Consider the following 14,305-nt stretch of genomic DNA (forward strand, 5'->3'; position numbering starts at 1 on the left):
TATGTGGATGATGTGGTTTCCTTTCTGTTTTCCCTCTTGTCTTGAGATTTACAGCACTTGCTCTATGAGCACATAATGGATTTCCTACTAGCTAGAAAGCAGATCAAGCAGTTGATGGTTAAAATTCAACTGTGAAATAGATCTCTTACAGAATCAGATTTTGTTCAGAAAACTACTGATCTTTTCACATTGTTATCACTGTTAAACCTCAGTTATACAATGGGAGAAGTAGCTGAAAACCACTATGAAAAAAATTAAGCAATGTGTATATAATTGTATGATGAACAGCTCATTTATAGGGACTATTATAGCACCAAAGCTTACGCACTCTATCATCCCTCCTTCCTGGCACATTGCCACAGTATTCCAGGTTACAGCTCTCCATGCCACAGTACTCCAACTCAGAAGAGGGCAATAGCCTATTTAAACAGACATCTGGGCCTAGCTATTATGGCCCTCACACCCCAGTGATTTCCTACCTCTGATCAGCCATTCTGAAGCAGTACATAGTGTGAGACAATTAATATTACACAGATGAAGCTGCAGCTACTGCTGTCTGTGGAAGCCACTTCCTGGATGTGTTATGTCCTTCATCCTTACATGACTACTGTACTTCATGGACCACTCCACTGCTTGCGGCCACTGTGCCATATTGGGCTGTTGGTCACTGTCGCAGAGAACAGGAGGGATCCCTGCAAAAGAGACAGGCACGACACATACTGTTTATCTATGAGTGAGGAAGATATTTTGATAGGACTTTTCTATTTACTGCTAATGATTAATCAAAGCTCCAGCTCAGCAGGTGAGGATCAGCATTTCTAATTTGCTGGCTGCCTATGCCTTAATCAGAGCAACATCATCTTAACATCAAGGATTCTGCAGCCTGTGGCGTTTGTGATGGGAATGGGCTTTGTCATAAACCTAAGAGAAGCAGACAGATGTGATCGGGATGAAACAAAACTCTCACAGCTCTGATGTTAGCAAAGTTAAATGACTGCCTTTGAAGAACCTACTTTTCCTATAGCAAAGACAATTACAAAGGGAAATACAAGTGAGGAAAGCTTTTTGAAACGCAGGAACTCAGGAAATCTCATGTATGAAAATCTAGCGCGTTTTGTACCATTTCATGCGCTGATGAATCTTTGCCAAAAGGAACAGAATTCCTTCAGCTTACAACTGTGTGTGTAGTTAACTACATCAAAACGATGACCCATGGGAATTCAGGAGACTGCCTCAAAACATCATTCTCTTGGGTCTTGTGGCAAACTGTCTGTCATGCAATAAGCCTAAAACGTTCCAGAACCAGCTCTGCTAAGTTCACACACAGTGTGTTCAGGCATCCTGTCTGCAATGAAAACAAACCTTCAGATGCAGCAATGCTAAACAACAAAACCTTCACAGTAACTCAAAGAAGCCTGTGTCGAGCCTGCAGCATGCTCCTGCACTTGCTTATCCCACAGGGCAGAGAGAAAAGATAGCCTTTGCAATATATGCAAAGGACTAACACATTAAACTAATGCTGAATGAGGTACTGTAGGTGATGACCACACCTGACTCCTTTACAGGTTCTTTCCTGACCTGTCATATTTAACTTATGACTTTCCTATTATTAACAATTTATTATTTCCTATTATTAAATGCATACTTGAATTATACCTTCAATAGAAATCCAGAGGGGATTTGCATGTCTTGTTTCTACATGTACAGCAACTGTGTCTCGTGTACTTAAACAAAAGTCAAGGCAGAGGGTACTGAAACACCATGAGAATAGCACCAACATCTACTCGTACATTACGCCCAGCTATGATTTATGCTATGATTTATGCTATGATTTATGCTATTTCCTTGGCTGTTTCTCATCTACACAGTGTTTGCTAGCTACACAAATCAAATTTGCAACATTACTGCTCCATTACAGTAAGATTTCACCTTGTATTTTATTAGTAACCAAACCACTTTGCCAAAACAACCCAAACCAAAGGTCTGCCTTTCTGAAGTGTTTGTGTATTTAGCCACATCACTGATTTATTCCTTTCTCATCTGAACAGGTCAAACTGCAAATACTAAGCATGCTGATTAAGTTATTTGTAGCCAATTCACAGATACAAACCATCTGAGAGAGCATTTGTAAGCGTAGACTCAACTGAGATCCATTTAGCCCGGTATGCAGTCTCTGGTAGGTATCACATGGGATTTTTCCGCAAGACACTGGGTAAGAGCAAAGATGAAGTAAAAAATCCTTATATGAGAAGTCCTCTCTTCAGGACTAAGATTGCTTCCTTAGCCTATTGGTTTAATTCTATTGTAAATGGCTTGTAATCTTACATACAATAATCATGAACATTTCCATCATCTATTCATCTAATTCAGTTCCTGACTCTTCCTAAGCTCTTCGCTTCAGCACAACCCTCTGGTAAGAGATGCCTTGAGTTAATTTTAAAGGGCACCAGTTTTAAGCTTGTCTCCTAGGCAAAAACACCTTTGTCACACACAGTAACAGCTCCTGAGGAGCTGGAGCTTTACTTCTCTCGCTTGCTTGCTTGTTGCCACACAGAACTGGGTTCAGGCTTCGCTGGAAGAAAACATCTATTTTGCAAAATCCTTCCTACTCAACACACACTATTTATTCTCTCAATATTCTTCCTTTTCTCTGATACATTCAGTTTTCTCAATTAAACCATTTTGCTGCTGTTGCCTTGAAGTAAACCCCAAACACCTTAATGAGGGTGACTTTTCTATAGCCTCGTTTGCTGAGCAAGGGATGCACATCAGGTAACACCATAGTCACATTACGACTGTGAAACTGAGCACAGCATGGTGATGCTAAAAGCTTGGTTTTAACACTGGGGTTTACCAGTGCCTGGAAACCTGATTCACCACAGCCTTGCGTTGCTTTCACTTAGGCCAAGTTTCAGTGTCAATCAGTGCACTATGCAAAGCCACAGGATACAAGGTCTGATGTACCTCACTCCTCACCCATGAGACATCAGGAAGGTGGAAGATGCTGCTGCTCATGAGGAAAACACTATTTCAGCAGTGCTGTCTCATCTAAAGGAGATGCAGTTGTTAGGACATATGCACAGTGCCAAGCCCCTTGCAGTGGTGCTGAACATTAAAACAAGTCCCTAGTGAGAAAAGCCTCAGAAAGCAAAGCCATTTGTCCTGAAATGCTCACAAAGGGGAGTGGCAGCTCTAAAGGGCCCAGTTCTGAGTTCAAAAATGAAAAGGGTGAACCTCAGCTTGCAATTCCATCAGAAGCTGTTCTGAACCATCCTTCCTCCCAAAGGACTGGGATTGTGCAATGCAATCATTTCAGAGCTTCCCAATGCAATGTCTAATGAATGCGACGGGGGCCACGATTCCTGCTGAAATGAGAACTCCTCCCTCAGCAAGTGCCCATGCCAGGATGCTCCAAGGCCTGAGGAGCGGTTGGAGGGTGTCCTTTGGAGGGTGTCCATACACCAGGACAGCACCAGGCAGGGCACACAGCAGCTTCCAACCCAGCAGGAGTTGAGGGTAGGAAATCAGCACAGGACAAATCAGCTCTCAGAAGCCATGGGTACACTGCAGACAGGAGTGGTTGGGAACAGTTTATGGTACTCACAAGTGTCAGCTATAACCATTGATGTAATGACTCAGTAATAGGTTGGAAATAGCTGTAAGCAGTGTGCAAGGTGCATGAGTAAGGATCATTTCCCCATCTCATTTCTTGCACATAAGGTGCTCTGTACTCCCAGCTCCCTGAAAAAGTGAATTTTGTTTTCCAGCTCCTCAAGGGGGAAAGAAGAAATAAAAACACTCAATTGATGCTCAAGAGCATTTGTTGACACCAAATCAAGAAGAACAAAACCTTCACATGCTCCATTTGGTTCCTCTGTTGCAGGGAGGTGATGTGTGGAGGAAAACTCTACAGTTTCATTGGGAATTATTACCTATAATCTACTATGTAAGCGCTGAGGTGTTCTGAAATAGCCTGTAAAAGGCAAAAGCACCTGCAGTAAAGAGCACGGAGAACATAATTCTTTGCTTATTTACTACTTAGGAGTAGTTTAAGCCTTGTTTTTATTTCCAACTGATCTCAGCATCCGAATGTACAAGGCACCATTATAGCAGCTGCAGATGCTATTAAGAAAACTGAACTGCAAGTACACTTTGGACTCAGTCAGTGATTGCTGGAGAATTTGTCTTCCATTATCTTAAAAGTATACACATTACCAAATAAAATAGTCATGTATTCCTGCTATTATGATACAGCACAGTGGGTACGCTGCATAGAAACCAGGAAAGGATAACCAGGATAAGCCTGTAGTTAAACCAGTTTAATAAGTTTATACAGTTTAATTTGCTACCTGAAAAAATGACAAAAATGATACATATATACCCTTGATCTCAGAAGGCATTTCACTGTATTTACTGCATTACAGAAGATGCAATCACATGATTGGGATTTTTATACTTAAGAATCATAGAATGGTTTGGGTTGAAAGGACCTTAAAGCTCATTCAGTTCCAACCCCTGCCATGGGTAGGGACACCTCACACTAGAGCAGGTTGCTCCAAGCCCCTGTGTCCAACCTGGCCTTGAACACTGCCAGGGATGGGGCAGCCACAGCTTCTCTGGGCACCCTGTGCCAGCGCCTCAGCACCCTCACAGGGAAGAGCTTCTGCCTAAGAGCTCACCTGAATTTCCCCTGTTTCAGTGTGAACCCATCACCCCTTGTCCTATCGCTCCAAACCAAACTCTCCAGCACTCAGCCTACAAGCCAAAGAACAATTCAGCTCCCTAAACGTTTTCTTCTCTCTTCTCTCCTCCTTCCAAAAGATGTTAAGCTAAACTGGAAGCTTTGCACCAACCTCAGAGGTATTGGCAAATTAAGCTTTGTGCTTCTTTTTTTTTTCTGGTTTACTCTAAGACAAGTAGGGACAGAAATACTACTACATCACATGTGCTATATGCTTCAGAACTGGGCTTCCCAGCTTGAACTCTGCATAGCTCTTTCCTGCTGCCCTGTAAGCATGGGAAATCTCTGAATAAACAGTAGAGGCAAAGTGGAGATTTCTTTGTTTCAGATGCAATATTCCAATATGGAGTTTAAATAGATTTAAAAAAGCCAGAAACTATGACTTCAAGAAAGGGCTCTTCAGAATCCCCGAATCCACCACCTGATATCCTCAAATGAATAGCACAGGCTGTGCTTTTCAAAGGCACCCAAAAGCTAATCCACAGAACTCCCACTGCAAGCTAAAGCATATGACATTTGCTTTCTCTCTTTGGCAAATCCCTCAGCTATGGTATATAAGCATCTTTTCTTGGCCAAAAAGAAACTGCCACCTGCAGACTGTTTCATGGCTTCCCAGCCAGCACAAATGCCCCAGGGGGAAGAAGCAAGGCTACTTCATAGGGTGAGCACTTCTTGCCATGTCCCTGCTCAGGGTGCACCTGTGGTCTGCCTTTTCCACCACCCTGCTGGAATGAGTTCTAATCTCTGCTTTTGTACTTTTCATTCCTGGGATTCCTTCCAGGATAATCTGTTCTGCATAGACTATGTGGGCTGCCTCTGCCCCTGCTAAATCAGTGATGAGGCACTCATTGCTTTCAGTCCCTGCTGGCTGTGTCCAATGAGCCCATCAAGAGCTTGAGGCAAATCTCAAGCTGAGCTCCTCAGAATGACTGGAAGCCCTTTGCTGTGTCTGTCCCACAGTAATGTGTTTCCGCAGCTCAGCATCCTATGCAATCATATTTCTCTGTGTGGAGCCAACAAACTGAGACTTGCAAGCTGACTCTTGTAGGTTCACTCCAGCATCAACTCAGCACTGCCAGCATATTAAGGACAAATCTAAGTGTTCAGCCTAATATTAGACTCCTCCATCCAGAAATAGGCACACACTGGTAAATGTGGTCAGTTAATGCCTTTGAAAAAATACTAACATTTGAATGATAAAATGCATTTGGAAACCTTGGCTCAAGGACACAGAAAAATAAAATTGCTACCAACGGTTTGAAAAAGCTCAAGTCAGCTGTGGATTCAAGCTATCTCTACTAAGATAGCTTTACTAAGACAGCTCAATTAAGATAGCTCTAAGATAGCTCTACAAAGATAGCTCTACAAAGATAGCTTTATTAAGACAGCTCTACTAAGATAGCTCAACTAAGATAGCTCTAAGATAGCTCTACTAAGATAGATTTACTAAGATAGATTTACTAAGATAGCCCTACTAGGATAGCTCTACTAAGACAGCTTTACTAGGATAGCTCTACTAACATAGCTTTACTAAGAAAGCTTTACTAGGATAGCTCTATTAGGATAGCTTTACTAAGATAGCTCTACTAAGATAGCTTTACCAGGATAGCTCAACGAAGATAGCTCTACTAAGATAACTTTACTAGGATAGCTCTACTAAGATAGATTTACTAAGATAACTTTACTAGGATAGATCTACTAACACAGCTTTACTAAGATAGCTTTACTAAGACAGCTCTACTAAGAGAGCTTTAAAAAGATAGCTCTACTAAGACAGCTTTACTAGGATAGCTCTACTAACATAGCTTTACTAAGAAAGCTTTACTAGGATAGCTCTACTAACATAGCTTTACTAAGATAGCTCTACTAAGATAGCTTTACTAGGATAGCTCTCCTAACATAGCTTTACTAAGATAGCTTTACTAGGATAGCTCTACTAAGATAGCTCTGCTAAGATAGCTTTACTAAGATAGCTCTACTAGGATAGCTTTACTAGGATAGCTCTACTAAGATAGCTCTGCTAAGATAGCTTTACTAAGATAGCTCTACTAGGATAGCTTTACTAGGATAGCTCTACTAAGATAGCTCTGCTAAGATAGCTTTGCTAAGATAGCTTTACTAAGATAGCTCTACTAGGATAGCTTTACTAGGATAGCTCTACTAGGATAGCTCTACTAAGATAGCTTTACTAGGATAGCTCTAAGATAGCTCAACTAAGATAGCTCTGCCAAGATAGCTTTACTAAGATAGCTTTACTAGGATACCTCTACTAGGATAGCTCTACTAAGATAGCTTTACTAGGATAGCTCTAAGATAGCTCTACTAAGATAGCTCTAAGATAGCTCTACTAAGATAGCTTTACTAGGATAGCTTTACTAGGGTAGCTCTAAGATAGCTCTGCTAAGATAGCTTTACTAAGATGGCTTTACTATGATAGCTTTTCTAAGATAGCTCTACTAAGATAGCTTTATTAAGATAGTTCTAGTAAGACAGCTTTACTAAGATGGCTTTACTATGATAGCTTTACTAAGACGGCTGTACTAAGATAGCTTTACTAAGATAGGTCTACTAAGATAGCTTTATTAAGATAGCTCTACTAAGACAGCTTTGATCACATAGCTCTACTAAGATAGCTCTACCAAGATAACTCTACTAAGATAGCTTTACTAAGATAGCTCTAAGATAGCTGTACTAGCACCTGTTTAGGCCTAAATCCAAGCTTACAGTAGTCAGAAAGAGACCCATCAATATGAAAATAGCTACCGAGTAAAACTGCGCACTTTCAGAAGTTATTAAGTTTCTGCCAATAGGTATTCAGAGAACTCCCTCAAGTTTACAGAATAATAAAGAACAAATCCATTAAAAGTACAAATTAGAATACAATTTTTCTATGAAGAATGACTTCCAAAGCACAGGCTACTAATTCTTATATTTGGTGCTTTCTAGACTGAATGCTCTGCTTAAAACGCACTTTCCATATTCCCAACATATTCCCAACTCCCCATCTCTCCTCTTGTGCTTTCCCACCTTACAATAATGATTCATGCATTTATTTCACCATCCTTCAGTTAATTCTGTTTTCTATGGTAAGATGTGAGAAATCTGAGCCACCAATCTCTGCCCCAGACTTCAACTGACCCCTGAAAGGCACTGCTAACCAGGCTACAGAGGATGCAAATACAAAGCCTAGTAAACAACCACCTTCCAAAATGAACCCAAGACACCACTGTCACTGCATCACTGGCCTCAGAACAGCCAGCCTCTTCAGTCACTATCAGTTTGGCCCAGTGACTACCACGGGTTGGCTGTTTACTGATGCACAGCAACACTGAGCCAAATTGAAGAACAGGGAGTGAAAACTGTGATCAGCCTCTTGGTGGCACTCAGCAAATTAAGCCAGAACATCCCTGGGGGTTATCCTGAAAACAGAACAGGCTACAGATCTTCCCATCACAATGGACAAGATCTAGAAAGAAGTGCAGCAGGAGGGCCAGGAGACCTCCGTGGATGGATAAGGAGCTGCTGAGGAAAATTCAAATGAAAAAAGAGGCTTATAAAAGGCGGAAGCAAGGACAGGCAGCGTGGGAAGAGTACAGGGATGTTGTCCGGGAAGCTAGGGACCAGGTTAGGAAAGCTAAGGCCCAGTTAGAATTAAACTTGGCTAGGGATGTTAAGTGTAACAGGAAGGGATTCTACAGGTACATAGCAAATAAAAAACAGACTAGGGAGAACGTAGGCCACCTCTGGAAGCTCTCGGGAGAACTGGCTACACAGGACTTGGAGAAGGCTGAGGTTCTGAATGACTTCTTTGCCTCGGTCTTCACTGGCAAAGGCTCTGACCTCACCACCCAAGTCTTGGAAGGCAGATGCAGGGACTGTGAGAATGAAGACCTTGGGCCCACTTCAGGAGAGGAACTGGTTCAAGACCATCTTGAAAATCTGAACATGCACAAGTCCCTGGGACCTGATGAAATCCATCCGCGGATCCTGAAGGAGCTGGTGAATGAAGTTGCAAAGCTGCTGGCCATCATATTTGAGAAATCATGGCAGTCAGGTGAAGTTCCCGAGGACTGGAAAAAGGGAAATATAACCCCCATTTTCAAGAAGGGGAAAATGGATGACCCAGGGAATTACAGACCAGTCAGTCTCACCTCTGTGCCTGGCAAAATCTTGGAGCAGATTCTCCTGGAAGGCATTCTGAGGCACATGAAAAACAACAAGGTGCTTGGGGACAGCCAGCATGGCTTCACTAAGGGGAAATCCTGCCTGACCAATTGGGTGGCCTTCTATGATGGGGCTACAGAACTGATGGACGGGGTAGAGCAGTTGATGTCATCTACTGGACTTGTGCAAAGCATTTGACACTGTCCCACACGAGATCCTTGTCTGTAAATTGGAGAGACATCAATTTGATAGGTGGACCACTCGGTGGAAAAAGAACTGGCTGGATGGCCGCACACAAAGAGTTGTGGTCAATGGCTCCATGTCCGGCTGGTGTCCCTCAGGGATCGTTGTTGGGACTGGTCTTGTTGAACATCTTTGTCGCTGACATGGACAGTGGGATTGAGTGCACCCTCAGCAAGTTTGCCGATGACACCAAGCTGTGTGGTTCAGTTGATGCGCTGGAGGGAAGGAATGCCATCCAGAGGGACCTTGACACACTTGTGAGCTGGGCTGATGACAACCTCATGAAGTTTAACCATGACAAGCTCAAGGTCCTACAGCTGGGTCGGAGCAATCCCAGGCACAGCTACAGGTTGGGCAGAGAAGAGATTCAGAGCAGCCCGGTGGAGAAGGACTTGGGGGTGCTGGTCAATGAGAAAATGAACATGAGCTGGCTTCAGTGTGTGCTTGAGCCCAGAAAGTCAACCGTATCCTGGGCTGCATCAAAAGGAGCATGACCAGCAGGTCGAACGGAGGTGATCCTGCCCCTCTACTCTGCTCTCGTGAGACCTCACCTGGAGTATTGTGTGCAGTTCTGGTGTCCTCAACATAAAAAAAGACATGGAACTGTTGGAACAAGTCCAGAGGAGGCCACGAGGATGATCAGGGGACTGGAGCACCTCCCGTATGAAGACAGGCTGAGGAAGTTGGGTCTGTTTAGCCTGGAGAAGAGAAGCTGCGTGGAGACCTCATAGCAGCCTTCCAGTATCTGAAGGGGGCCTATAGGGATGCTGGGGAAGGACTCTTCATTAGGGACTGCAGTGACAGGACAAGGGGTAATGGGTTAAAACTTAAACAGGGGAAGTTTAGACTGGATATAAGGAAGAAATTCTTTCCCGTTAGGGTGGTGAGGCACTGGAATGGGTTGCCCAGGGAGGTTGTGAATGCTTCATCCCTGGCAGTGTTCAAGGCCAGGTTGGACGAAGCCTTGGGTGACATGGTTTAGTGTGAGGTGTCCCTGCCCATGGCAGGGGGATTGGAACCGGATGATCTTAAGGTCCTTTCCAACCCTAACTATTCTATGATTCTATGAGTCTATCTTGGACTACAACTAAGACTGAACTCCACTGAGAAAAGGAAAAAAGATATAGCTACAAACTTACATCTGCACCAAGGGGCGACCTCTACAATGCCATTTTTAAAGAAGAGAGGAAGAGAAAGATGGGCTCAGACCTTATTTTTGCTGTTGTCTGGTACATCCTGCTTCTTTGATAGGAGCTGAGACATAAGGACCAGGAGACCAGAGAAATGGAAACAGGAGCAATGCTCACTTCTAAGAGCTGCTGCTTTGCTGCTGGAAAGAGCAAGTTTCCTGAGGAGTGGATTCCCCAGGGCAATAAGCAGTTTTTAATTAGAGTTAGGTTAAGACCAGCCAAGGGATCAGGCTCTTTGCTATCAAAACTAATGCATGAGCATCGAATTGCCTGTTTTGCCTGAAAAATCTGGTCAAACTGCACCATGTTCTGTGACTATACTAGGATGGAAAAAAAGGAATTTCACCATAATTTTGCTTTTAGATACCTCAGAGACCAATTGCTTTAACAGCTGATGAGTGAATCCATCCTAAAGAACCTTCTCCTAGCTAAAGAGTCCTTCAAGGCAGAGTCCCTGTCTGATAAATGGAACCCTACATCCTTACTCAAAATGCTGAGTTAGCACTTGCACAGCTGTGCAACTGCTTTCCTCATGAGTCCCCAGCCTCTGCCTGACAAATCCTTCTCCTAAGCCTCTCTAGAAGTAAATGAGCAGTGATGAACATCAGGACTCTGATACCTAGAGTCACACTGCACCTAAACTGCCTATACATTTGTCTAGAACCCTCTTTAACTGCTGGGATTAGAAACTGTCATGCTGTTACCAACAGTGGCAGGTCCTATTGCTAAGGTTGTAAATGGAGTGATTTGGTTACAATCTCTCTTTGTAAGAGCATGGGTGTGTGATAAGGGAAACAGTGAATAATGGATTCAGTAGCCGTCACCTCCAGCTCCTAAGCTGCTGTTAACTAGCTGACACAAGTCCTGGCTGCACACGCATATTCAGCACATAGTGATCCTGAGGAGCTCCATTCAGGGAACAGCAGCTCAGGAAACAAATCCCTGTTGCATAAATACCATCTGTAAATACAGTAAACTTATAGCTGGCCTATTCTTTCATGGTCACCGGCTGCCTGGAGCATCTCAGAACCTGGAGTCCACAGCTGTAGGTCTCCAGATACTGTGCTCAGCAGCGGGATCCCAAATGTTTCCTGGACATATAAAAGTGTCTATGGAATATTACAGGTGACATTTAATGGTCCCATTTGGGATGAAAGCTACATTTGATATGGTGCCTGGCAGGCACAAATACAGATAATTCACAGTTCAAACAATCTGCAGTCTAATAGAGATCAATCACACCATACATGTGACCAGATCATAAAATCCCAGCCTGGTTTGATTTGGAAAGGACCTTAAAGCTCATCCAGTTCCAACCCCCTGCCATGGACAGGGACACTGCCAGGGATGGGGAAGCCACAGCTTCTCTGGGCACCCTGTGCCAGCACCTCAGCACCCTCACAGGGAAGAGCTTCTGCCTTAGATCTAACCTGAACTTCCCCTGTTTCAGTTTGAACCCATCACCACTTGTCCTATTGCTACAGACCCTGATGCAGAGTCCCTCTCCAGCATCCTTGGAGCCCCCTTCAGACACTGGAAGCTGCTCTGAGGTCTCCACGCAGCTTCTCTTCTCCAGGCTGAACAGCCCCAATGTTCTCAGCCTTTCTCCATACAGGAGCTGCTCCAGCCCCTGATCATCCTCATGGCCTCCTCTGGACTTGCTCCAACAGCTCCATGTCCTTCTGATGTTGAGGACACCAGCACTGCACACAGTGTTGCAAGTGGGGTCTCACGAGAGCAGAGCAGAGGGGCAGGATCACCTCCCTCAACCTTCTGCTCACGCTGCTTTTGATGCAGTCCAGGATATGTTGTACCACAGATTATGTGGTATGAGACAAATACACATATACACAGCACTGCTTCCGTGGGTACTGGTGTGTGCTAAAATAAAATCAAAGTTAAAGGGACTAACAGTAGTGGGCGAGTCACTAGTGGAAGAGAGTAAGATGAGGGAAGGGAGTCAATATGGTGTTGCTTCCTTGGTAAAAACATGGTCAGTCGTATCTGAAGGATGGTGAGAAAACAGATGAGGTGCTACTTGCACTGACATATCAGTGTGTTGCCTACTGGCATGAAGGGGTAGGCAACAGCAAGTGAGAAAGTGTCAGGAAGCCCATGCATTCCTGACATCACTTAATCTGCTTTGAGCCTGCTGATACAGAAACAGAAGGACGTGGGCAAACAGCAGAATACAGGTGTTCTCATAACAGCAGCACTGAATACAAGAGCAGGACTCCAAAAGAACCACAGCTGCCTGTGACAAGTCCTGTCTCATGAGTGGCTGTGCCAGCAGAGCCATGACGACACCACTGCCTGGACCAGGAGATCTCTCCCTGCTTTTGGTAAGTCTCAACTTCTCCTTGCCTGTACTGCTGGAACCACATCCACTAATACACAAACTGGCAGAACATCACTGTTGCACCACTCCAGCAAGGAGACAGGAGCTTAGGCGTTGAAAAGTGCACGGCAAAGCTATCTTTTTGTCTATCACATACCCTAAGCCAAATGCTAAGCTGCAAACCAACATCAAACGATGAAGAAGAGGACACACACACTGCCTAAGTGTAAAACTCAGCAGAGAGGTACAGCACTGAAGGGAAATGGAACACTGAACATTGTTAAAGCCAGATTAATGTATGCTGCAAAGCCCTTTAAGCCATCTGGTAAGAGGAGCAATAAAAGACCAATATGGAAGACTGAATAAGTCAAAAAAGTAATCAAGAAATTGGCATGTAAAAAAAAAGACGGCATCTGTTACAGAGGATGAATGGAAATCACTTTTGTCTTAGACTAAAGGAAGAAGAAATGACAAACTGAAAGCCTATTCCAGTAACATAATGTCCTGGAAAAGGGCTAGGCCAGGATGTCTTAAAGCTTCCAGGAGACACAGCTGATAAATTCCCATGGTAATTCCAGTCTCCATCTGGCAGGTGAAAGAGCCCTTCCCTGTTCCAGAGCTAACTGCTGCTTTACGCGAGCCTGCAGCCTCCTCTCACAACTGTGTCAGGAAGAACACCACCAATGTAACAATACAAACGTGCAAATACTCATCAGCAACTAAGACCACAGCCCTTTCCCCCCCAGCATGCTGTCAAAGAATGGTTTGGGTTGGAAAGGACCTTAAGATCATCCAGTCCCAACTCCCTGCCCCGGGCAGGGACACCTCACACTAGAGCAGGTTGCTCCAAGCCCCTGTGTCCAGCCTGGCCTTGAACACTGCCAGGGATGGGGCAGCCACAGCTTCTCTGGGCACCCTGTGCCAGCGCCTCAGCACCCTCACAGGGAAGAGCTTCTGCCTTAGATCTAACCTGAACTTCCCCTGTTTCCTGATGAAGACGTCTGGTACCCTTTTACCCTAAGAGGAGGGAGCACGGCTGTGTATCTCAGCTCTAGCTATGCAACAGCAGTGACAGGGGAAGCTGCAGCTCTCCTCACAGCTAATGCAAAAGCTGTGTTTGAAGCCTTGCTAATGGTGTGTGATGCAGGCTGGAACAGGGGTGAGAGCAGAGGCGAGATGCACAGGAGAGGTACTGATGCGCATCGTGTGACCTACATTTGAGGTCTAATTCACAGCCTGATCAGGGTTGGGTGTGAGTTTTAGAGAGGGGACCGCTCAAAGCAGGACGCAAGGTGGCTGAAGGGAAGTGATCATGATTGGGATTTTCCTGTTGTCTCCCATACATCTTTATTGGTGATTTTCTTTGAGTAGCTCCACACAAGAAGCGTGCTTTGGAAAGGGCCATTTTCTCCTGTCTAGAGTCCTGCTCCAAAGTACCACATGTATGACTTGATGATCTTAAAGGTCTTTTCCAATCTAGTTGATTCTATGATTCTATTTGAGAGAATTAGCAAACATACAGTCTGATTTGTAAACGACAGCAAGATACAAACCCACCCTTCCCACCCTCCACTATGTCTCCTGTTTGAATCTGGAACAAGTCCCCTGACTCCCACAAGGAGGGAAAAG

General features: G+C 44.3%; 1 protein-coding gene across 3 annotated transcripts in view; it reads right to left on the reverse strand.

The window, feature by feature from the left end:
• Positions 1-529: 529 nt before the first annotated feature.
• The window catches only part of PLPPR5 (phospholipid phosphatase related 5), an 82,641-nt gene continuing 68,865 nt past the window's right edge, over positions 530-14,305 (reverse strand). For all 3 annotated transcript variants that reach the window (XM_057402783.1, XM_057402778.1, XM_057402780.1), the window contains one exon: positions 530-692. In XM_057402783.1, the coding sequence (XP_057258766.1) occupies positions 615-692 (78 nt within the window). In that variant the 3' untranslated portion in view covers positions 530-614. The remainder of the gene's footprint in view (positions 693-14,305) is intronic.

This window comes from Pezoporus wallicus, unplaced genomic scaffold (genome assembly GCF_028554395.1).
Source record: "Pezoporus wallicus isolate ANWC-B61680 ecotype Strahan unplaced genomic scaffold, APGP_CSIRO_Pwel_v1 contig_8333, whole genome shotgun sequence".
In the NCBI taxonomy this organism is placed as follows: domain Eukaryota; kingdom Metazoa; phylum Chordata; class Aves; order Psittaciformes; family Psittacidae; genus Pezoporus; species Pezoporus wallicus.